Source organism: Pelmatolapia mariae, linkage group LG18, assembly GCF_036321145.2.
Source record: "Pelmatolapia mariae isolate MD_Pm_ZW linkage group LG18, Pm_UMD_F_2, whole genome shotgun sequence".
Classification (NCBI taxonomy): domain Eukaryota; kingdom Metazoa; phylum Chordata; class Actinopteri; order Cichliformes; family Cichlidae; genus Pelmatolapia; species Pelmatolapia mariae.
Window position 1 is genome coordinate 4316400 of NC_086243.1, and position 24016 is coordinate 4340415.

At 38.0% G+C, this 24016-nt stretch overlaps 1 protein-coding gene across 2 annotated transcripts in view; it reads right to left on the minus strand.

Annotated features, from left to right (window-relative positions):
• The window catches only part of brinp2 (bone morphogenetic protein/retinoic acid inducible neural-specific 2), a 268975-nt gene that overhangs the window by 68987 nt on the left and 175972 nt on the right, over positions 1-24016 (minus strand). For both annotated transcript variants that reach the window (XM_063462358.1, XM_063462360.1), the window contains exon 6: positions 2408-2644. In XM_063462358.1, coding sequence (XP_063318428.1) covers positions 2408-2644 — 237 coding nt within the window. The remainder of the gene's footprint in view (positions 1-2407; positions 2645-24016) is intronic.

Below are 24016 nucleotides of genomic sequence, written 5' to 3' on the forward strand. Positions count from 1 at the left end.
TCACCTGTGCCCAGATGCATATTTTCTATATAAATCGTATAAACCTCAGTAATGACAGTGCTTAAAGTCTGTTGTTCCAAAGTATCCTCATGCAATCAAAAGTTAAAATACGGTATGAGCAAACTGCAACCATAAACCCATTAGGAAAGTGATTACTGAGGCCATAAATCAAAAATTGGTCAAAAACTTAAATACACCTTCTTTAAGTATACAGAGGAGTGTCCCCGCCGCCGCTGGTCATTACCACCAATTTGAAATTTAAGGTACTTCTGCACTGGCTTTACATTTAAGTCTCGGGAACATTGCTCTATCTTTTGAGGATCCACATTACAGCATTAGCATTACTGTAAGCTAATGCTGCTTGCCTTAGCTTGCATTGCTGCTAGCAAAATACTGATTTGAGTGGATGTAAGCTAGCGCATTCAAACTTTAATGATGTCTCTGCCTGCATTCTGCTGATCTACTTGGATCAGTTAATGCTGCAAATAAATGTAAATCTAGCTAACTTTAGCTTGCTAACAATATTACTAACACAATACTATCTAAATTGAAATAATTAAAAAATGTAGCAATGTTTTCTAACTTTTTAAATTATTTACAAAGAACATTTGTGGATGTCATTAATAACAGCGGTTTTCTAGATGTTACACAGAACAGCCTACTTTTAATTATACTTCGCTGTATTCACAATAAAAGTATCATTACTTGTATCCATTCTTTTCATTCTTCCCTACTATATCCTGATCAGCCACAGTATTAAAATCACTCGTCTAATGATGTTAGGTACTAATTCTTGGTTACTGAAAAGTAAAACTACAAAGTCATTTTAAGGTTTAGATAGATAATGTCAGAGGTCAGAGTAGAATGGCCAGACTGCTTTGATCTGAAATAAGGGCAAACATTCAAATGACCACTTTCTACAATCAAGTGGTCGCCAGAAAACAACATCTCTGCTTATCAGAAGAGCATCTCTGAGCATACATGTTAAACCATGGAGCAGATGGTGCCACTTCTGTCAGTTCACTCCACTCAAATGACCACACAGTCACCAGATCTCAGACCAATGAACCAAACTGACCAAAATCCCCCTTGTTGAATCTATACAACAAAGAATTAAGGCAATTCTGAAGATACAGGGGATCCAAACTCTTACTAACAAGAAGTACATACTTAAGTGTTTAGTGAGTATATCAGGCTGTTAATGAAGTTTGCATTAACTGAGCTGTGAACCAAGTACTAACTTATTGTTTTGGTCTGTCAGAAATGTGCAAACTGACTAATTATGAACATAATCATAGCAACACTTCACAGGTACACACTGTATAACCAGAGTGTTACTGAGCATAAACTGCTTCCAGCTTGGAGCAATAAATCATCACCACCCCACTTGCTGCATCTGCATCTGGTACTGGAACCGAACAAACTTGTGCAACACGCTCCCTGTCCAGCTGTCCACAGCTCCTTTCTGTACAGCCTACCTCAATGCAAGGCCAGCAAATAAGAGTCTTATTTTCAGTGTTATAGCTGTGTGGAAAATGTTGCTAAGTAATGTCAAAACTAAAGAAAACAAATCTGCATAAAAACCACAAATACTCTAAGGATTTGTAATTCATTAAATATTTGTTTTGTATCTAAGAGGTTTAAAGAGCAGAACAATTCAGCATCAGCTCATTTGTTGAACAACATTTCTTCAAGCTTCTTTCTGAAATTAAATTGCTGCTAGTGCTGAGTGCACTGCACTCTTGCTGGTTATCCAACTATTTCATTGCAGCTCCAAGCAAGCATTAAATAGACATACTGTGAGTCTTTTTTGATTTTCAAGTGTAATGCTAATTATGCTGAAATATGACCAGAAAATATGTTTTAGTTTTTTTGGACAGTGTAAGATAGTGGTTCCAACACTGTGTGCTAAAGCAGACTGGTGTGGTCTATGAATATTCAAATATTATTTTAGATTTACTAAATGCATAGAAGGATAATTGTCTTCTGGACTGTAAGTGGCTCACACTAGCTGTGTGTTATATGTGTTACATACATATCTGCTGGAAGGAAAAAAAAACTGAACCTCAAAGATCCAAGTCAAATGGAACATATTTTTCGATGGATGTTGAAGTTGTTCCCATAAGTGTTACAGGTTTAATCACAACGACAACAGTGACATGAGCTCATATAGCATCTGAGAATCGAAATCAAAACACCACACCGCAGACTTACCGCCAAAATACATCTTGCATTAGTTATCAGCAGGCTTTTGAATCGCCATACAAACTTTTTATACGCATTCAGATGTTAAGTGGAGCATTTTTCTTCCAAAGCAGTTCAGAAACGAAACCAAAGCGTCCTTCAGTGCAACCTCTTTATAGCTCAACTGCAGCTCAACAGCTTGCTTAGAAACATGAACCCATACCTGATTCCATGAACTCTTGGTTGAAGTTGTTCCACGCCTCTTTGCTCTTTTCCAGGTTCTCCTCCATGACCTTGATGTCAGCAAAAGGACAGTTGCATTCTGGGAAGCGAGGAGAGCACCGGCACCAGCAGTCATTGTTGCGACAGAGCAACTCGCCCTCCGAGTTGCATGCCACATAGCTGAGGGCTGCCTCCACAAAACGCCCACGCAGAAACTCTGGCAGGACATCTTGCAATCCTGGAAAGAAAAGGAAGCACATGGTAAAGCATTTTGGATTTTTTTTTTTAGAATGCTCTTATTTTTGAACAAGCAGATTTTAAAAGAGTCATATTTTATTTTAGGCTATTTTTAAGGCTTCAAGTAAAAATACATTTTTAGCACTTGCGATTTAATTGAGAAGACTTTGAAGTAAAATTCTTGACATTTGGCATTTCTAACCCAGCTGATTTCTTGTAGGATTTTAAACAATTGTTAATTTCCTTTATCATATATAATACACTGAACAAAAATATAAATGCAACACTTTTGTTTTTGCTCCCATTTTTCATGAGCTGAACTTAAAGAGCTGAAACATTTTCTACATACACAAAGGACCCATTACTATTAAATATTGTTAACAAATCTGGTTAAATTAAATCTGTGTTAATGAGAACTTCTCATTTGCCGAGATAATCCATCCCACCACCATGTCAAGGTGCTGATTAGACAGCATGTTTATTGCACAGGCGTGGCTTAGACTGCCCACAATAGAAGGCCACACACAGCACAATGCTACAGATGTCGCAAAACCAGTCAGTATATCTGGTGTGGCCACCATTTGCCTCACACAGTGCAACACATCTAATGGAGATGTGTTGCACTGTGTGAGGCAAATGGTGTGCAATGGGCATAGAGTTGTTCATGTTGTTGATTGTGGGGTGTGGAATGTTGGTCCACTCCTCTTCAATACTTGTGCAAAGTTGCTGAATATTGGCAGGAACTGGAACACGCTGTCATATACGCCGAGCCGAGCGTCCCAAACATGCTCAATGGGTGACATGTCTGGTGAGTATGCTGGCCATGCAAGAACTGGGATGTTTTCAGCTTCCAAGGAATTGTGTACAGATCCTTGCAATATGGGGCCGTGCATTATCATGCTGTAAAATGAGGTTATGGTCATGGATAAATGGCACAACAATGGTCCTCAGAATCTCAACACGGTATCTCTGTGCATTCAAAATGCCAACAATAAAATGCACTCGTGTTCATTGTCCATAACCCCACCACCACCATGGGCCACTCAATCCACAATCTTGACGTCAGCAAACCGCTCACCCACACGATGCAACACAAGCTGTCTGCCATCTGTCCTGAACAGTAAAAACATCTGTCAACAGAACACCTCTCCAACGTCCCAGATGCCATCGAATGTGAGCATTTGCCCACTCAAGTTGGTCACAGTGACGAACTGCAGTCAGGTCCAGACCCCAATGAGGACAACGAGCATGCAGATGAGCTTCCCAGAGACGGTTTCTGACAGTTTTTGCAGAAATTCTTTGGTAATGCAAACCAATTGTTGCTGCAGCTGTCCGGGTGGCTGGTCTCCACCTGGTCGACCATTCTGGAGGTGAACATGCTGGATGTGGAGGTCCTGGGCTGGTGTGGTTACATGTGGTCTGCGATTGTGAGGCCGGTTGGATGTACTGCCAAATTCTCTGAAATGCCTTTGAAGACGGCTTATGGCAGAGAAATGAACATTCATTTCACAGGCAACAGCCCTGGTAGACAATCCTACAGTCAGCATGCCAATTGCACGCTCCCTCAAAAGCTGCGACATCTGTAGCATTGTGCTGTGTGATCAAACTGCATATTTCAGAGTAGCCTTTTATTGTGGGCAGTCTAAGGCACACCTGTGCAATATTCATGCTTTCTAATCAGCACCTTGACATGCCACACCTGTGAGGTGGGATGGATTATCTCGGCAAACGAGAAGTTCTCACTAACACAGATTTAGACAGATTTGTGAACAATATTTGATAGTAATGGGTCCTTTGTGTATGTAGAAAATGTTTCAGATCTTTAAGTTCAGCTCATGAAAAATGGGAGCAAAACAAAAGTGTTGTGTTTATATTTTTGTTCAGTGTATATAGTAGACATAGCCTTAGGAGGATATGATCACGGTTTTCACAAAATACAAAGTAGTTTCAGCTATACCATCGATTCATAAGCTATAACACTGGAGCGATGCCTTGAAGTGAAGTGCCCATATTTTTGAATCAGCCACAATATTAGAACCACCAGCCCATTCTCATTGAGTTAATGCCATTTTGTCAAAAAATACTGGTGTGGCCCATTTCCTTCCATTTTCTCTGCCATGATACACTGTTTTATGGCTTTAGTGAGACAGGCCAGGTACTTCCAATTCCTAATTTGTCAGTGAGTGTGATTACTCTTGAGAATAGGTATATTTTACCCCAAAATAAGATTGTTTTATGGATCTAACGAAGCAGTTTTTAAACCTCATACCTTACCCAGGATATTTCAGTAGTTAAATCTAATCAGTCTTAGGGGCCTAAACTTAATAAGAAAGTAAAAAGTGTGTAAAAAAAAAACCCCCCACAAATCTGTAAGAGAGGAAAGAAAGACAGAATAATCCCACACAGGTTTCCAAACCATCGTATCTTGGCTGACATACCTGCAACTTATACCACCACTAGTCCCTGAACCTACTAATGTAGGTCTCTAAGATCGGTTCACTTCTTAACGGTTGATATTGCTGGGACTAACTAGCACTGTATTACTACTTAGGATGGGAAGTCGTTGGAACCAGTGTCAGATAATTGAATAATATTGATTCTGTTGTTCACTACAAAGTTCTGCTGGTAAACTTTGGGCCTTGGATTTCATGTGGCCGTTACTTTGAAATGTAGCACCCACCTAAAAATCGTTGCACATCAAGGACACTTGTTGACCTAGGCTACAGACTACAGACAGATTCCAAACTAATACGTCAGATATGACATAACAAGCACAATTCATAAAGACCCAAACCCACTGCCAAGATGCCTGACATCACAGATACACTCACAGAAATGCGTACCATTTTTGAGGCAGAGCTGTTTTGTATATAAACCCAATTCCAAAAAGATTGGGTTTGTGTAAAAAGTAAATCAAAACACAATGTAGTGATTGGTAGAACTTATACTTATATTTATAACAACAGAACACAGAAAACATCAAATGTTTAAACAGAAATTTTGCTATTTCATGAAAAATCTTTTCATGAAAAATTCATGAAAAATTATTTTTTAATTTGATTGCACAAACAAAAAAAAGAAAAGAAAGAAAAGGCTGAAAAAGAAGAGACAGTATGAAGAATATTTTGTCTGCTTGGCAGAAGATCAGTAACATTATTGGGTGTAAAAAGACTATCTTATAGAAGCAGTGTTTCTTAGAAGTAAAGATGTGCAAAGGTTTACCAATCTGCAAAAAAAGGCAAATAATTGTGGAACAATTTCAGAATAATGTTCCTCATCTACAGCACATAGTGCATAAGAGAATCTAGAAAAATCTCTGTGTGCAAGGGACAAAGCTGAAGGCTGAAAATCAGTATTAGATTCTTGTGATCTTTAGGCCACACATCTGTAAGCATATTGATTTGCTCTCCTGATATTTAGACTGTAGTATTGATATTTTAACCTTTTTCGCTTAGAGTAAAGATACTCTAAGCGATCGGCGTGAGTAACAAGCAGAACAATTACATTCTCTTCCACTAGACTACCTGCTCTAATTAAATGGGTTGCCAACTGCAAGTAAAACAGAAGAAAACGAAGAATAATAATAGCAATAGATAAATATTTGAAAAGAAAAAGTAGTCAGTCTGACCTGGGTCCTGGAGAAAATTTCGACCCAGTAGAAGGCCCTAGCATGTGGTCACAAGAAAGCAAAAAAAAAGGTATACTGGGGGACAAACTGAGCCAATTCTGCTATACCTGGTGCGCCGGGAAAAATGATCAAAATGCTTTTTGTGACATTTTTGTTTGGTGGTGTGCCGTGTGATTTTTCTAAGGTGAAATATGTGCCGTGGCTCCAAAAGGTTGGGAAACACTACTCTAAACACATGTTGCCATGTTATCTACAAATACAGATTAAAGCTCACTCATGCAAAGTAGAAACTATATGTGAGCATAATCCAGAAATGTTGCTGTCTTCTCTGGGCCAAAGCTCATTTGTGTATAAAGAGTCCAGGTGCTAAACTTTCCTGCCTACAGTCCAGACCTCTCACTAACTGAAAAGATTTGGTGCATCGTGAAAAAAAACAAAAAAACCCAAAACGCAACAGAAGAAAAAAGACTCTTGATCAGAGTCCCAAATTTTTCAGAATTAAGTTGCACGTGGATTGTAATGTAGTGGCACATGCTTATATATAGTTAGAACATTAACTAACATACACTATGCTGAGAAAAGTCACTCCTCTCAGTCTCTAAATTTAGATGTTTTCAGTCCCTTTGCTACAGGTGTATAAAATCAAGCACCTAATCATGCAGTTACAAACATTTGTAAAAAGAACTGGGTATTACAAAGAGCTTACTGAATTTGAACATGGTGCTCTAATAGCCTGCTACCATTGCAACAAGTCAGTCTGTGATATTTTCTTTATCAACTCCAAGTTACTAACACTCTGCTGACTAAATAAATGCAGAGAATCCTCCTCAGGCATTAAGATAATCACAAAAACTGTGCCCCAGGATTTTCATGACATGGGTTTCCATGCCCAAGCAGCTCCTGAAAGCGTCTTGTACGTGGCCTAGTAAATTTGTTCATGTACACATATGTATATACACAGTACAATATGAGCAATTGTATTAACCCAGTGAGATAAGGATGGTTATGTACTTGTTTTATTTTCAGTTGCAATTCCTAGTTATAATGATGACAAGTCTTGACTGGGACGTATTTCAGAACTAATCATCAGTAGCAACTGTCACCTAGTCTATAATCGCCAACAAAAGCCCTACAGTCTCAGCCACATGCAGCTTGTTTGTTGCCTGCAGCTTTCACTATTTCTCAGCCTGCTATTAAAAAGAATACTTAATTCAATAGTTATGGACGTGATGGATATGGAGCCTTATTTATGTGAGCAATCCAAATGTATTCTGCATGTTTTGTTTTGTTTTTTCGCTCACCTTTCAAAATAATTAGTCTGCAGAAAGAAAACATTTGGTATTTTATTAAAAGCTGCTTCTTCCTAAATGTTGTTTTTTTGGTTGCTTCTTTTCCACATGAAAGTGTGGACCTGCCTCTCACAACGGTTTACAACGACTCAAAGCAATGGGCCAAATACCCCTTACTCCCAAGGCGCCTTCTAAAGGATATCCTAAGGGATGCTGTCAGATGCCTTCTGCAATATGGTTTCTTCCACCATTTGTTTCATTCCTTTTATAAAAGGAAAAATTAAAAAGTTGCTGATACAATATCAAAAAAGGCTGAAAAAGTCTAATCAAAGTAGACTGTAATTTGTGTTTTGTTTTGCAGTTTTGTGGCAGAGTTTTTAATTTCATTGAAATCTGTGTGGGTTCTTAGCTGATGTCACACTAACAGTGGAATCCTGAGTGAAAGTAAGCCATCGTTAACATAATTACATTACATTATTATTACTTTGCAATGCCATGCTTTTCCACCGACTGGTCTTCTAGTCTGGCATGATGTTGAAAGCCCAACTGGCAAATGGGAAAATTGCACAACCAATGTTACATAACCAACTGCCTACCTAGCTACCTATAAGCCATTACACCTACACGAACACCTCTTACAAAACAAGTGTTTTTATGCTAAGAATGAAATTTTGCAGGATTTAAAATAGTTAATAATTTCAGATTGATGTTACACTAACTGAAGATTCAACCCATAAATAAATGCTCAGGCTGTGGGAAATACTGTCCGCCTTCATGTCCTTTAACAGCAGGGTACAAGCTTGTTTCAATTCCGCTGCTTTTATTGTTGAAATTATTTTAAAATATAGGGGTATGCTAATTATGGTGCTGTTTCATGGGTGCACAGCCTATTAAAAATCAAAAAGCTCACGTGTGATATTTAAAGTATCATCCCGTAGAAACCAGCAGGCAGCTTTCTTTGTGGCGCTCATGCTGCTTCTCTGAATCTGTCTGTTGATCCATGTCTGTCTCCCTGTCTGTCGCTCTAATAATCATCAATTTGTTGTGTCAAAAGCTTCCTCTCTCCTCACTTCAGAAGCTCATTCTGGAGGATTTTCAACAGCCAAGTCAATCCCGCTGTGCCCTGCTATGAATATGCATGTCTCTTCTTTGGTATTTACTCTTTCAATGGCTTGGAAAGAGATGTAATTAGTCACATTTTTCCTCTTCCATGATTTGGCAGGTGTTTTGAGGTCTTTGTGTGTGTGTGGGTGTGTGTGTGTCTGTGTTTGTGTGTGTGTTTGTGCTTGTTCCAAATCTGGACGGGGTTTCTTCAGTTTAGGAGACAGCTAAATAACACAAATAACACACGTTCCATCACCAGCCACTAGAACACTTTGTCTCTGTTCCACCTCATTCTTTGTTGCTCTGTTTTTCCACTTTGCTTCTTCTTGTTTTTTTGTGCTTCATTCTTTAGCTGGAGTAACAGAATAACACTGGGAAAGTTGTTGTTTAAGAATTATTATCCAAGTAAATATTGGAATTAATGAATCAGATCACCTTTTTTAAACATTTCATTTAATTAGAAATACTGTAAAAAAAAAGAAAAAAAAAAAAAAGAAGCTTTTTTTGTCATATTAGAACAATGCTGACAACACAGGTACACAGTGCAACAATATCCACTTTAAACCACAGCGAGTCTCTCCCATGTATTCCTGCTCTGTATCAGAAAACCTCCCAGCAGATTATGAAGTTTCAAGTATTATAAATATATAGCCAAGTACTTTTCTGTTTACTGGTTCTTTTCAATTTTACTCAGTAATGCATTGACATTACCCAAAATGAAATGTAAACATGTCGTTATGCAAAACACATTATAGCCCCATCTAAACATTCCTTCTTAACATGAGCTTTGTGTTTTGCAACAAGATGAATATTTAAAACAAATTAATAATAAAATATTTTGCGGAGAAAAGTGCATTTTTACACCAGATTAACCTGTTTCCTTTCTGAAGAATGCAAACAACTGTGTTATTAATTGCCCTGACCACTGTTACTCAAAAAGCTTGAAAGAAAAAAAAGAAAGTGAAAGTTTTCATTACAGAAGCTCGAAGCTGCAGCTGAAAAAAAAAAGCTCAGTTTATTGATTTAGCTGCTAGCTAGTTGGAAGCTACTTAATGCCAGAGTAACTTGGCCCAAATATTGTCTTTCATTACTTTTCACCTTTTTACAATGTAAACTGATTGCGCTTTGTATGTTCTACAGCCAGCAACAGTATCAAATTTAAGAGACAGGGCAACGGGAGAAAGTGAACAAGTGAGAGGCAGGTCATGGAAGATACCATTTCTTTCTCTATTATTATAAGAGTTAAGCAAAGGCAGTGCCTTAGTATACTTTCACTGCACCTAAGTAACATGAACAGAGGAAATGATAGGTCATGTTTAGAAGAATTTCAAATTCTAAACTTTCATTTTCACATTTGGAAGATTATTGTAAACTTATCAGTAGGAACAGAGAAGACTACTGACATAAACTGATGTCCATGTTCTTTATTCTTCTTCATTGTCAAATATTACACAGTGTACTGACATTTTACATTCATTTCCAGAAATCTGAATTTCCTTACTTTTAATTTCTCGACTTCCTTCTTTTCCAAAAAAAACCCCAACAAAAAACAACCAAACACTGGAAATGGCCATGCAGAAATACAGGACTGGAAAATAAGGAGTACTGTAATCTAAATATAACACACAGAGACATACAGATATAGCCACAGCTGGCTAGTAGCTACATGCTGACTATGGGAAAATGAGAATCTTTACCACCTGCTGCAACCAATTTGTAGGATGATTATGCAGAAAGAGGTCTGTTAAGTAATACGCAATAAAAAACTTGCAGTGACACACTTCCAAAGTGTCGCTGGGCATTTCAGCACCAGTAGGCTGCCCAGAGATTTTGTACCAGTCTACTGCTTTTGTGCAGCCATCACATATTAGTAGTTTTTATATGCAACATAATAAAACTGTTGAGTGAAAATGAAGACAACTAATTGAGCACGGCTGTTAGGCAGTGACTGCTCCTCCTCTCACCTTGATGCTTTTCACATTTGAAATGCATGTTGTTATTGAAGGGGCACATTAGCTTCCAGCAACTTCAGTGAAAGAGGTTGCCTTGATCATCATGCAGCTCACATCTGCTGATCCAATGCGAATAAAAACACGAACACTTTAATTTGTCACATAGAGTGTCTAGGCCGAATATTAGTCCCCATTTGGCATTTCATATCATTTAAAGCCCCGGCGATGTAATTAAACCTGTATGAATGTCACTGAGGTGGGATGACATGGCAGACTTATTTTGGTTAAAAGGGGCCGTCAATGTGACTTTTTCTGAATTGTCAAATACACATAAACTCAGAAAGGGGGATTAGCTGAAAAGGAGTCACATCCTCTGACATTTGAATGGAAGCTGAAATGAAAGCCTTTTCACCATCCAGTCAATCAAATGAAAGTGCATCTCCTGGCTCTCAACTTTTAAAGAACTTGGAAAACAGACTTGTTTTCCCATTAACCCTCTGAGGCCTGAGCCATCATCCCAACTATATCCCCGTCTCTAACCCTACTCAGTCAGAATGTGTTTGTTTCTCAGCCATCGTAGGTTGTAATCCTAAACCCTACACTAACCCATTTTGAAAAAAAATCATTTTCAATATGTAACCATTATAAAGATTATTTTGTTTTGTTATCTGATTTCCAAGACTTTAAAAATCAACTGAATAAAAACAAAGAGAGAAAGGGAGAGAAAGGGTTAGGTTATAATCCTTTTTTTTTTTAGTTTCCCGGTTACATTTTGTACATGGTAATAAAATCTGAGCCATTTTCACAGATGATGACTGCAGACGACTGTAGGAAAAATCAGGTCACACTGTGACAAGTTATTTAGGGAATCTTAAACCTGTCAAAATGCATATGTCATGTTTGTGTATGGTTTTTATGTGGAGTAGTTGTGACAGAGTTCAAAGGAAACCCTGAAACTGTTTTATGTGTGTTCCAACTATCTTTGTCCAGGTTCCCATAGAGACAGGTACCCGGTGTTCTTTGAAGGGTCATGGAGGAGAAACAGTGAAATAGTAAAACAGCACAGGAGTGATCATAGATGGTACACAAAAAGAACAGAGGTCATAAAGAGGTCAGAAGGTGCCTTGAGAGATGGTGCCCGGATACAGATATGAGATTAATAGCTGCTGCACACCACAGTGTTGCAGGGGTTAGCACTGTTGCCTTACAGCGAGTAGGTAATCCCTGTGGGGCCTTTATATGTATAGTTGCCTGTATGGCTTTCCTTCAGGTAATCTCGCCTCAGTAAGTTTATAAAGACACCTGAAAGCCCATGCCCCTGCATGTGGGAAACACATGCTAATTTCTATTTTATCACAACAACAGTCGCCTCAAGGCGCTTTGTATTGTAAGGTAGATCCTACTTTAATACATACAGAGAAAAACCCAGCAATCATATGACCCCCTATGAGCAAACACTTTGGCGAGAGTGGGAAGGAAAAACTCCCTTTTAACAGGAAGAAACCTCTGGCAGAACCAGGCTCAGGGAGGGGCGGGGCCATCTGCTGCGACCGGTTGGGGAGAGAGAAGGAAGACAGGATAAAAGACAAAGAAAGTTTCCCGGCATTGCTTTGAATGCACAGACAAATTTGCAATAAGCAAGTTTTGTGCTCTAAGTGTTAATTAATGTTGAATTATCATCCATAATTATAACTGGTAGTGGTAGAGATTTATTTATGATATCGCAGTGAGGACAGTGTTGATGGTTAGGGTTTAATAGTTATGCACAGTCATATAATCAAGTTTTTGCCAGTTTCATCTCCAATAAAATACTTTTTTTAACAGCTGGTGTGTTTTGATGTCTTTGATAAAACAGGATATGATTCTGTGTGATAGCAGATGTTTTCGTCCAAACACAACCAAAGTGTTTTCGTTCGATTCTTTTCTCTCTAAAATAATAATTAAGGGTTAGAATGTCAGATACATTCAAAATAGCGCCGTAGCCCAACATTTGGCATTGTGACTTATTATGAGGGAACAAGTTCCATTCTACATTTGTCTTCTATATCAACAGCACAGCAGTGCAGAGGTTAGCACTGTTGCCTCATAGCTATGGGCCTTTGTTCTACCTGTGCTGAGTGGATTTTCTATGGGTGCATGTTAGGTTTATTGATGGTTCGAAGTTAGCTGTAGGTACATTTTGGGACTCTACGCGAAGGTACAAAATTATTCGCCTTAACTACAAACTACAAGGATCCAAATAAGCATCCTCTGTCAAGAGTAGCTTAGAGGGTACAGCTCCAGTGGGAAGCTGTTTTTACCCCTTAAATTATATTTAGGTATTTTAATTTCTGTGAGAGTAATAAGCAGGACAGAGAGGAAAGCGTCTTAGAAGACAGCTTTGGTAAATATTATGGGTGTGAATGTGATATGAAGTGCCCACCCTGATACTGCATTTTAATAAATATCAGAGTTGGTACCTTGCATGAGTTTCCAGTAGTACGGAAGTTGTTAACTTTTTTGACAGTTATTAATGGTAATGTGGTAAAAAATTCAGAAAATAACAAAAAATGCTGATGTGATGATGAAGAACGGCAAAACAGAAAATAGTTCCTTGCTACTATGTCACCAGGTTGGTTGTTTCTTTTGTATTCCACATTGATTTATAGTCTGTTTTACATTGAAGTCTAATTAATCTAACACTGTTGTCATTTTATTAATTAAATGTTGCTCTGAGAAGGGCGTATTAAGACATTCATTTCATCACTTAATGATTTAAATAATCATCAGTCTGTCGAAGTGAGTGTTACAAAGTTCATTTGCATACAGATAGTACACCAAGTTTCAAGCTTTGAACTGAGAGATGGTTGTAACTTGCCTTTTGATCATTTTGTTATTCTGACAGATTATGGATGAAAAGCCTTATCTGTATTGACTTGACCTTTATGATTTGCAGTTTTGGCTAAAAACTGTGATAATATAAGACTGTCATTCATTGCTTTTTGTTTTCAGCTTTCAGCTATTTTATCACACCTGGTTCCAGTCACCACCATGAATATCAGAAAAAAACTGTGGGTGTCTCTTTTTGATGTGGGCTTTTAGGGTCATTACCCAGGAGGCTTTTCTTCCATCCAGCCACAGATTTAGATCCCCCTAGTAGACCAAAAATAGCAGACCCATGGTTCCCTCTCTATCTCTCAATCTCCTGCAGAGAGCACACTTTCCATTTTGGACAATTTGAAGCTCTTAAGCCTCCACCATTATCACTACCCCTCTTTTATCAGTGTGTGTGTGTGTGTGTGTGTGTGTGTGTGTGTGTGTGTGTGTGTGTGTGTGTGTGTGTGTGTGTGTGTGTGTGTGTGTGTGTGTGTGTGTTCGTGTTCTTTCTAAGCCTTTGCTTTGGTGAGAGCTTGGTCCACTACACTGGAATGCACTCGTGGCTGAAGAGGAGATGGTGTTGTACCCTTGGACTGTGCTCCTGCTCTCATGACCTCAGGATTCAGGCAGTCCTGCTTTAATGCACAGTAGAGTAAAGGCCCTTTCATGCAGGAAGCCACATGCACTGTGCTCCAAAACCCATTGTTTTCCAAGGCTTGCACCTGTACAGCATCTAGTAAAACACAGCGCAGTGTGACGTACATTCATGCAAATATAAATCACATCAGTCTATTAAGGCTTTAATGGGCTGGTATAGATGCTGCTGTATAGTATGTAGCACCATAGCCCTGTAGGCCAATTGTCTAGTTCTACAATATAGTTCATTACCTTTATATAGTTGAAATGACAAAAAATCCATTGTCCTGACTTAATTTGGATGTCCAAGAAGATGTTTTCAAAAGAATGGCTTGCACCTTGCAATATAAAAGCAGAAATGCAAAAGATCCTTAAGAAATTTTACTTGACTCTGATGTGGTGCTCCTTTATTTTACTGTGCATCTTAAAATTGACTTTAGCCCACCTTAAAAGGATCAAGCTGAAGGTTTTCTTACAGCTCCCATAGCATTATAATCTGAATATCACAGAAAATCTATGGATAGAACTCTCAAAAGAGCAGTGCATGCATGGTAAAAGGAGGATCTCACTGAATTAGAAGACATTTGCGATAATACCAGTTTAAATTTCCCACTCCAGTCTTGTAGCTGTAAATTAAAAAAAAAAAAAGGAAAATGCTTTCTTTTTTGCCATGTTTGTTTTGAACACTTAAAAGTTGTAAATTTAAAAAAAGTAAAGCTAAACAATGTGGATGTATGTAAAAGGCAGGGCAGTAAGGTTGGGAATAGATGAGGGCTTGTTGTCAAGTGAGTTAGATCTAATAGATGTTTCACTTAAAAGGAAAAAATGTCTCCAGAGTTGCAAGTACTTTTTCAAAGCATGAAGTGTCATTTGGCTCTTTCCTTTTACCTTGTGCTCTCTGTTTAAACAACTTTCACATTTGAGACTGCCATTTAGAGCTTTAATGTCAGCCGCTGATGAGAAATTTGGCAAATGACTTGCATGCTATGTTATATAGTGACAGCTGGTGTGCTGAGAATTTGTTTCAGTGACTGCCCAGACTTAGGCCTGAGCAGAGGGAGGCACTTGACAGACCTCTCACCCTGCAGGAGCTCACAAGAGTAATACTGCATCTGTCCCCAGGCCCTGCTCCCACTATTGATGCAATTCCAACAGAGTTCTAAAGGCCTGTTTGGGGTGCTGTGAAGGGGATCGGTTAGAGGTTTTCTTGGAGTTTGTCTCAGAAGGCTACCCAGCAGCTGTCAGCAGGCAATGGTGTCATTTCTGACCAAAGAATGAGGCCTGCAGCTTCATCTTTGTGCTGTTATTATAACATTTTTCTTACCAATACAGTAAGGACCTACTTAGAGTTTGATGCACTAGGGACAAGCTGATATCATGTTCCAGGTACATTTGTGTTATACAACGATTTCCATGATGAAGATCCTAATCAGACGGGAAAAAAACTCCAAACAAACAAAAATAGTAGTAGAGATAATTTTTTAGGTTAGGATTGGACTATGTAAGGTTTGATTCAGGTATTATTGGGTCAGAAACTGAGTCCATGTTAAAATGAACTTATATTTAGGAGATCATGATGATAATCTATCATAATGACATAGGAGAAGGAGAATGTCACGCCGTGACCAAGGGACCTCTAGCCCTCTGAGGTCTGAGTCATCATCAGTGATGACCTCAACCTGAACCCTAAGGGTATTATTTAAATGTGTAATTATTATTAAAATTTTCTGCCAAATCTTGACAAAAAAAACAAAACAAAAGAAGTAATAACAGATAAAAAAAATCTAGCTTTTTTTTTTCCAAAAATCTTTTCTTATGCCTTCCTCCACAGTATGGGGTTAGGTAAGGTTACCACCATGACCACGGCTTGGAAATGATAAAAGCTAGAATGCTTTAGAGCCTATGGACAGAACCACAGATTCTTCTCTATATAGCTGGTGGTTAATAGATAAGACAAATACAATCTGCAGGGGAATGTGGAAATAGAACAGAAAATAGGGGCAAGGTTACAGCAAAGCCATAAAATGGTAGTGGTTGATGCAAAAGTCCTTTGAGTCTAAAATCCTGGCTGCAGATGAACTGGCTGCTTTTACTCTCTGGCATCACTTCTGTGTGTTGAGCCCCTAAAAGACCTGCAGGAGGTCTCAAAGGATGACTAAAGTGGTAATTGTGTACATGCCAGTGCAGAACAGAGGCCGAGGTCTGGTAAATTTACAAAGTGGGCTTTGTTCTTTCTAGCCAAAAATGTAACAAAGCTTGTTGTTACAGCTTAATGCCTTTGGGTAGTCTTTTAATCAGCTCAGTGCCATTAGAAATTTTGCCCATGTGGACAATGAGCCTTGCTATTTACAGACAATTTTAACATTCAGTGCTACTATAGAAACTTGTACATGCTATATGAAGCCATGCAGATAAATGTGCCCCCCTTGCCAGGCTCCCAACTTCTTAACAATCACATTGAGTGCCAGTGTGTATGTCCAATAAAAAAAAATGTTCACAAGGTTTCCTTTTTTAGTGGCCACAATCCAAATCTCTCCCTAACCTGAACAACCTGAACCAAACATTTTAAAGACTAAAATTCAATCTAAACATCACAGTGGCCCCTGATCACGACCCCTCATGGTCTCAGTTGCCACTGGATTAAATTCTAACCAAAATTAAGTGTTTTATTTGCTGAAATGCAAACCATATTTATTCTGTAATAAAAAAAATTCTTAAATATTCTAGATAATGAAATATACATTCAATATGGGAGTGAAAAGATGTGTGGCTGAAAAATGTAATTTTCCTGGTTATTTTTCCTTGATCTCGATGGAAAATGTCACAAGGTCAAGAGCAGATGTGTGAAAACTCATAAGGACCTGAGAAAAGAGAAGCTCAATGCTCAGAGAAGCAAACTGCACTTCCACTAGATTCCTTAATAGATGAGCTGAGGTGTTGAAACTACATTTTCCGGGTAGTGCACTACAAAATGTGCATCTAACTGCCATGTCATGTTGTTTTATTCAGGCCATATAAAGGAGAACCACCGGTGAAAAATATAATATCACATTCTTTAAAAATAAATAAATAAAATATGGAGGCTTATTTTATTATTTCTTGCTTGACAGATGATCCAATGCAACTATTTGTATTTGTATATTTCACTCCTTTCATCACTTATCCAAGTACCTGGAGCTTATCCTAGTTGACCCGAAGTAAACTGCTGTTGAAAATTCAGAATATTTTAATTATGGCATGAAAAAGAAAAAATGAATTAACATTTATATGATCTGTGCCACTTTGTCAGTTACTTATGATCGGTTTCGCAAATGTTCCTCTTTTCCTCTCATAGAAGATGGTCCAGTTCATCCTTTGCTAAAGGAAGTAATAAAAGAGACAGTGAACCACCTTACCTTAGTATTTATAGAATTCAGCAAGCTCTGATTATGAGTGCCGCCTGCATACTTCTGGGTCATTTCACTCAGTTAAGAATCTTACTGAGTACATTTGACTGTTCAACCACACCCAATGTCTTAAATGGTCATGACATAACATATCGTCAGGATGTTACTGTGCCATATAATTCTGGTTGAGCATTCTCCTCTCAGAGTACTGGCTTATTTGTGGTTCCTAGAGTTTTTGAAAGCAGAATAGTAAAGCTTATAGTTCGATCATGTGACCCTGAACCATGAACCATGAACCATACTTAGGTTACTATGGGCTCAGGCTGTTGGTGGACCTCTCATGATCCACAGAGTACTACTTCTCTACTTTCCTCTCATTGCTTACTATGCAATTATATGCCACTATTGAATGCCTTTCCTTTTGTCTGCCCTCTAGTTTTTCATCTTGCTGTTTATCATCTCTCTATCTTTATTATCTTTATTCATTTCTTTTCCCTCCTACTCCAACATCTGAGTTTGGTTCTGTACCCAAGACTTTGCTAATAAAGTTTCATTAGATTTGATCTAGTAATCTAGTCTCAACACAGTGTTTCCTTGACTCTATGTGTTATCCCTTTTTTAGATACCGTGAAGTGATAAGGATTGGTCTGTTTTGCAGATTTTGAGATCACCGCAAAGGAAATGACCTCATCCTCTTCCTAACTTTCCCACAGTGATGGCTGGGGATGACTGAGGGAAAAATGTGTTAATTTAATTTTATTCTGCTTTTTTAATGAGTGATGATTGAGAACTTGCTGACACACACACAGAAAATTAGGTTGCTCAGCTGCAGTGACACCTTGTTTATGGCATCCGTTGGGATGCCATAAACACATTGCAGCACAAACTGATTGAGCCACCTGGGAAGGTTATACAGTGAGCAGAGAGTCAAAAACAGTGCACCATGGAAGTTGCTGCTGTCCAGAGAACTAGAGTATGTATGTTACAGGCCGTATGCAGTTTAATGATGGCACTTATAGAATCCTTTAGAAAAATAAAGGGGAATTCTGTATTGGCAAACCTGGTAAAACAGAAAGTCGAAGCAGACACAAGCCAAGATTACAATCCTCTTTTGTATATCCTTCTTATTTAAGAAACCTCAAAGGATGATGATACAAAAACCCACACTGTGAAATCTCTGAAACATTCAGTATAACTCAATAGACACCATATATACTTTAATTCTGCCAACATCCATAAGGACTCTGTTTTCTAAAACACATCAATCTGTCTGTGGCAGTCCTTCATCCAATTAACCTGCCATTCAAAAAAATGATGATTAAGCAAGTTTGGCACTAGCTAAAACTGCTAAAAATGTATGCATGCACCATAAGTAAGGAAAAGCGTAAACTTTTTTTTTTTGATTTTGGGTTCTAATTTGATTAGCCAATAAATCCATCCTCACTGCTTGTATTTCTTGTAGTATCAAACTCTGCATTTGCAGAACTCAGTAGCTTGCAGAAGGCAACAGTAAAGACTTTAAGAAAGTAACGCCCAAGTGTTTGTTTTAAATTCAGTCTTTCTGTATCACGTGTTTTGAGTTTGTTTTTTCGATGATAAAACTGTTCAGTGGTTTCAGTATGTGGCTGACTGAAGCCTTTTGAAGGTCAGTCCTGTGGATTTGGGAAGCTACTTATTTTCCAAAATGTTGCCAGAGAGCAGCATCACTGCAGGTCCTAATAAATATTTTGTAAGAAGTAGCCAGGCTGCCCTACTTCAGCAAGGTATGACATAAATGGCATGGATCTGTAGTCTCAGAGTTCCTTTTTCGACGAGCACCAGACCTACACTTGCCTCAGGGTGAAGTCTGAGCTCCATAGAATTCTTCCCAGTGAGTTCATGTATATACTCACACTGGGCATTGTGTCGAGAGCGGGGTTGCTTTACTTAGTTTTGTGAGAAAAGATTATATAAACTAAAGCTTGCCAAAGCCAACTTATGCACTTGTTTCTGTATTTTGAGTCCCCCTATCTCCCCACACAGTCCAATGTATTGTTATCAGACTTACTTTTTTTGACTCTTGATGTACTGTTGATCCACTCACACTCAAGCACACCACCCACACTTGCTCACAAATATGCATCTTCATATATACAATGGACCTGTGCAAATAATAACCTAGCAGGTTTAATTTTGCAGTCAGAAAACCTGGCAAAAATATTCAATAAAAATAATGACGATTTTGCAGCTCCACTTTAAAGCAACACTCTGATTTGAGACAAAAGTCAGGCTGTTTTCATCAACAGTTACTGATGAGAAAAGGGTAACCACTGCTGGCATCAATGAAGGCTGAATTTATTGCACAGAAACCCCACCACCCACACACACACACAGGAACACAGCCGAAAGATACAAAATATAAGCAAACAGGCATGCAATCGGAGTCAGAGATCAGGGAGTGAAATGCTGAAACAGTTGGGGAATAGAATAATAGAAAAAGAGGTTTTCTTCTGGCCTGAAGATTATACAGCACAGAGCTTTTGAGCTGCTACCTTATCACCATAGCATAATGCTTCTGTCCTATTTGTTCTTTAGTGATTTATGTGTCCAGCAGGGCCTCAAACTCAAAGAGACTGTGGAGTTAGAGTGGTTCATCCTATTATAATGGAGTGGATGTTGTGGGATATACATCCTGCATAGAGAGGCAACATTCATTCATTCTGTTTCTTCTGTAATTAAAGACTATATACCTAAATCTTGACTTTACTTAGTGCTAGAAAAGCCAGCAACACATTCAACAGAATGCCATAATGTTTATCATCTGGCCTCTTGGGACAAGAGGTTCTGAAGTGCAAGAAATGAATGCCATCAATCTAACCGACTGGAATTTTGGTAAAAGTTACTCTTGCTCATTGCTGTGGTTCTCAATTTCCAGAGCAAGCACATCATGCATTAGGCCATTAGTAAATAGAATGACGACTTTTAGCAGTGACATCATTATATGGAATTGATAGGGTGCATTTGAGAAATTTAATAGCTGAGATACAATCAATATAAAACCAATGTTTTAATGTGGCCATGAAGAAGACTTCCCAGGGACTGATCATGACTAATCCGACCATACCATGTCCTTACCACAATTTAAGGGAGCTTGCCCTCTCTTAGAGGAGAATTATGTACTGACTATTCTGTGCACCAATCAAACTATTCATTTGTATCAACATAAGCATTACAATTTAAGAAAAACTGCTTGCCTGTATTTCTGTTCTACATTTGTTTAAATTACGCTTATCGCGCCTTAGTGACAGTCAACAGATTTAGCTGTTCATGTATAAGTAAGAGTTTGTTTTTAGCAAGGTTTTAGCAATGACACGATTTGTTTTAAAATTTTGCCTTTGTACAACATTTTGAATCAAACATTCAAGAGGTAATTGTAGTGCAGACTTTCAACTTTAATTCAAGTGATATAACATTCCATTGCATTAACTGGTTTTTACACGTAGCCCTCCACATTTTCAGAGGCTCAAAAATGATTGGCAAAGCAGCTTAATGACCAACTGAGACCTTTTTCCTTATCATTCAAAAATAAACTAAAAATAAACTATGCCGTTAAGAACTAGTTTGTTTACAACTGGCTTACAATATTTTCACTGTTCATTTCTATCAACATGTATCAACCGTCCACAGTTCATTTATACATTTATAGAATACCTCTCAATATTGTACTGTCTAATATGAGATGTTAGACAGAGTTTCTGCTCTGACTCCAAACTTTTTAAAAACTTTTTAAATGCACCATCGGAGCCCTATCCAGTGGTGATAAGACACACTTGAAAAGCACAATGTACACTGACTGAATCCCAGCAACACAGTTGCCTTTGGCATGGCATCAGAACTACGACGAAATTTTAAAAGTTAAAGTGGTACTCCAAGAGAAGTGGCGCTTTGTCAGCCTTGACTAGAGAGAAAGACTCAAATGGGGGATGGTTGGATTTGTTTAATGCAGTGCATAATCAGACAGACCAAAAGTGACCACACCATCACAAGATCTAAATGTCATGCTTTGATCACTGTACAAAAACAATGTTCAACCCTCTGCTTTGCATCTTTGTGGAGAAGGACAGAAAGAGTCAGACCACACTACGATAACAAGCCCAAACACACTTCCAAACTACTACAGAACTACTTAAAGACCAAAGAAGACAAAAGAGTTCTGACTCTCAGTGAGTTTCCTCCATGATCACTTGATCTAAACCACACTGAACATTTATGGGGCACTTGAAGATGGAGAACCACGTCATGAGTTATCAGGTTTAGACAAATTTGTGGATTCCATGTATGCTGAGTACTGCTGCTGCCATTAAAGCAAGAAGAGAGGCAGAGTAAGATAATTATGAAACGTTATGATAAGGCTGATGTTCTCAGATCATCTGTATAATTAACAACCAATTTTCTTGCAGTGTCACAAGGAAAAGCATACCAGATGCATGTTCTTATATGGATAAACAAATGTTCCAATGCAGAAGTTAAGTGATTTGAAGCTTTCAGAGATCAGCCCTAAAAAATATCTAACATCTACACTAGCCCAGAAATACAACGATATGGAAATCTATGGGGAAATGGCCCCTGGCTCATTTCTCTATGACACTTTCCTAATGACTTTATAATAAGCTCAACCTCTAGTAGCAGGTTGTACTGCTAGCTAGTAGTTTATTGGTCGCAGATAATACCACATAATGCTTATTTTGTAAATTAGAGTTCATTGGAGTCAAAAATGAGAACAAATCCAGGTACTCATTAGTTTACAACTTCTCCTTCAAGTGACAAAGCCAGTGAGCATCCCTTGATTACACTTTCAGATTCTATATGTTGTACACAACAGTGGGACACATTACATATAATGTTTGCCCAATAGCACACGCAAATGTTGACCACTACTGCATGGCCACCCTGCCAGGCAGTATCATGCTAGTGTTTGCATTTTAACAAACTTCACTGTAGTCACTCAAGTTCCACAAATACAATTGAAACTGTTCTCACCCAAAGTTAACTGCTAAGAAATACTTGTTCTGACATCATAAAGATAAGTAAATGTGTCTGCTTAACCATCAAATTTAGCCTTCATAGGTGGGTGATTTAACCAATTTCATTTCTGTGTGCAAACAAAATGGCAGTTAGCCTAAACAGGCACTTTTCCCTTGATAATTATCTTTCCCTGTCAGGAGAAACAGCAGGAGTGGAGTGCATAAAATAAGAGTAGTATGATTAAGGAAAACACTATCAAAGAAAGCCCCTCCAATATTATCTGCCTTTCCTGCAAGTATAAGCTACATGCATATTGAAAGAATCCTTTGTCTGCTCACCTTTGATCCAGGTAGATGTGTATGAAGCAAAAACAGAATTGCAATGGGGAATGGGTGTCAAATTTATATAAAATGCTCATCTATGCCTTTTAATTACCTGACCTGACTGAACTCTTTAGATGCTCATCAAAAGATTCTGCGTTATTAATGGATATATCATTTTATGTGTTCTAATGTGCATTTGTATGTTTCCATATCTCAAAATATTAGCGCTTTAAAATAGTCACTGAAAAATGTTAAGTAGTATTTTTTTCTTTCTAAACACTACACACTATTATGCATTAATGTTTACAATATACAATATAAAGCGCTTTGAGGCAGCTGTTTTTTTTTTATTTGGCACTATATAAATAAAAATGCATTGAATTGAATTAAATTAGTGCTATTTAATATTTTGTTCATCATTTATAAATCACTACTCCTCCTTAGTTGGTCATTTAAAAACATGGATATACAATTTATATACAGTCAAGTATATAGTTACTATGTTTTAAAATTGTATGTATTTTTATACTTTATACCTGGTAGTTACACATTATTCAATCTTCTCTTTAACAAAAGTGTAAAACAACACTTTTGCACATTATTCCAGGAGTAACTGCGCTGGATTTATCTTGGGTTCAGCTGAGTTTAGCTAGCGCAGCTCTATATGTTCTCTATTCGCCATAGTCTCTGTTGATGTGTTTGGATCACAGTCTCTATTTTCCCCCATTTTAACAGGTGAACTTAACTTTACACTACTTTACATATTTACTGCTATAATGGGCTGTTTTAAACCTGTGGTTAATATAGCATATTTCAATAATAGTAAACTGAACAGGAATTTTTAAATGAAGCTTTCTTTGCTTTTGATGCTAGGTTACAGTTGTCCTGTGTAAAAGTTGCACTGCGAACAGCTGCAGCGGCTGTCTATTAAGCTAAACACATACGCAATATCTCTGTTAAAATACTTATAAATGTAAGGATTAACTAATGTTTTAAAGTAGCATATTAAGCATTTGTTTTATCTTAATTATGGTAGTTGCATACTGGTATTTCCTGATTTCATGCAAAAACAGCCGTGTTTTATAAAGGCTGGAGTTTTGAGATTCTGTGGAAATGCCACATGCTTTGGAATTCTCCGTGACAATGGATATAACAACCCTCCCATGAACCTGGTTACCTCCTTACCCTGAGGTGC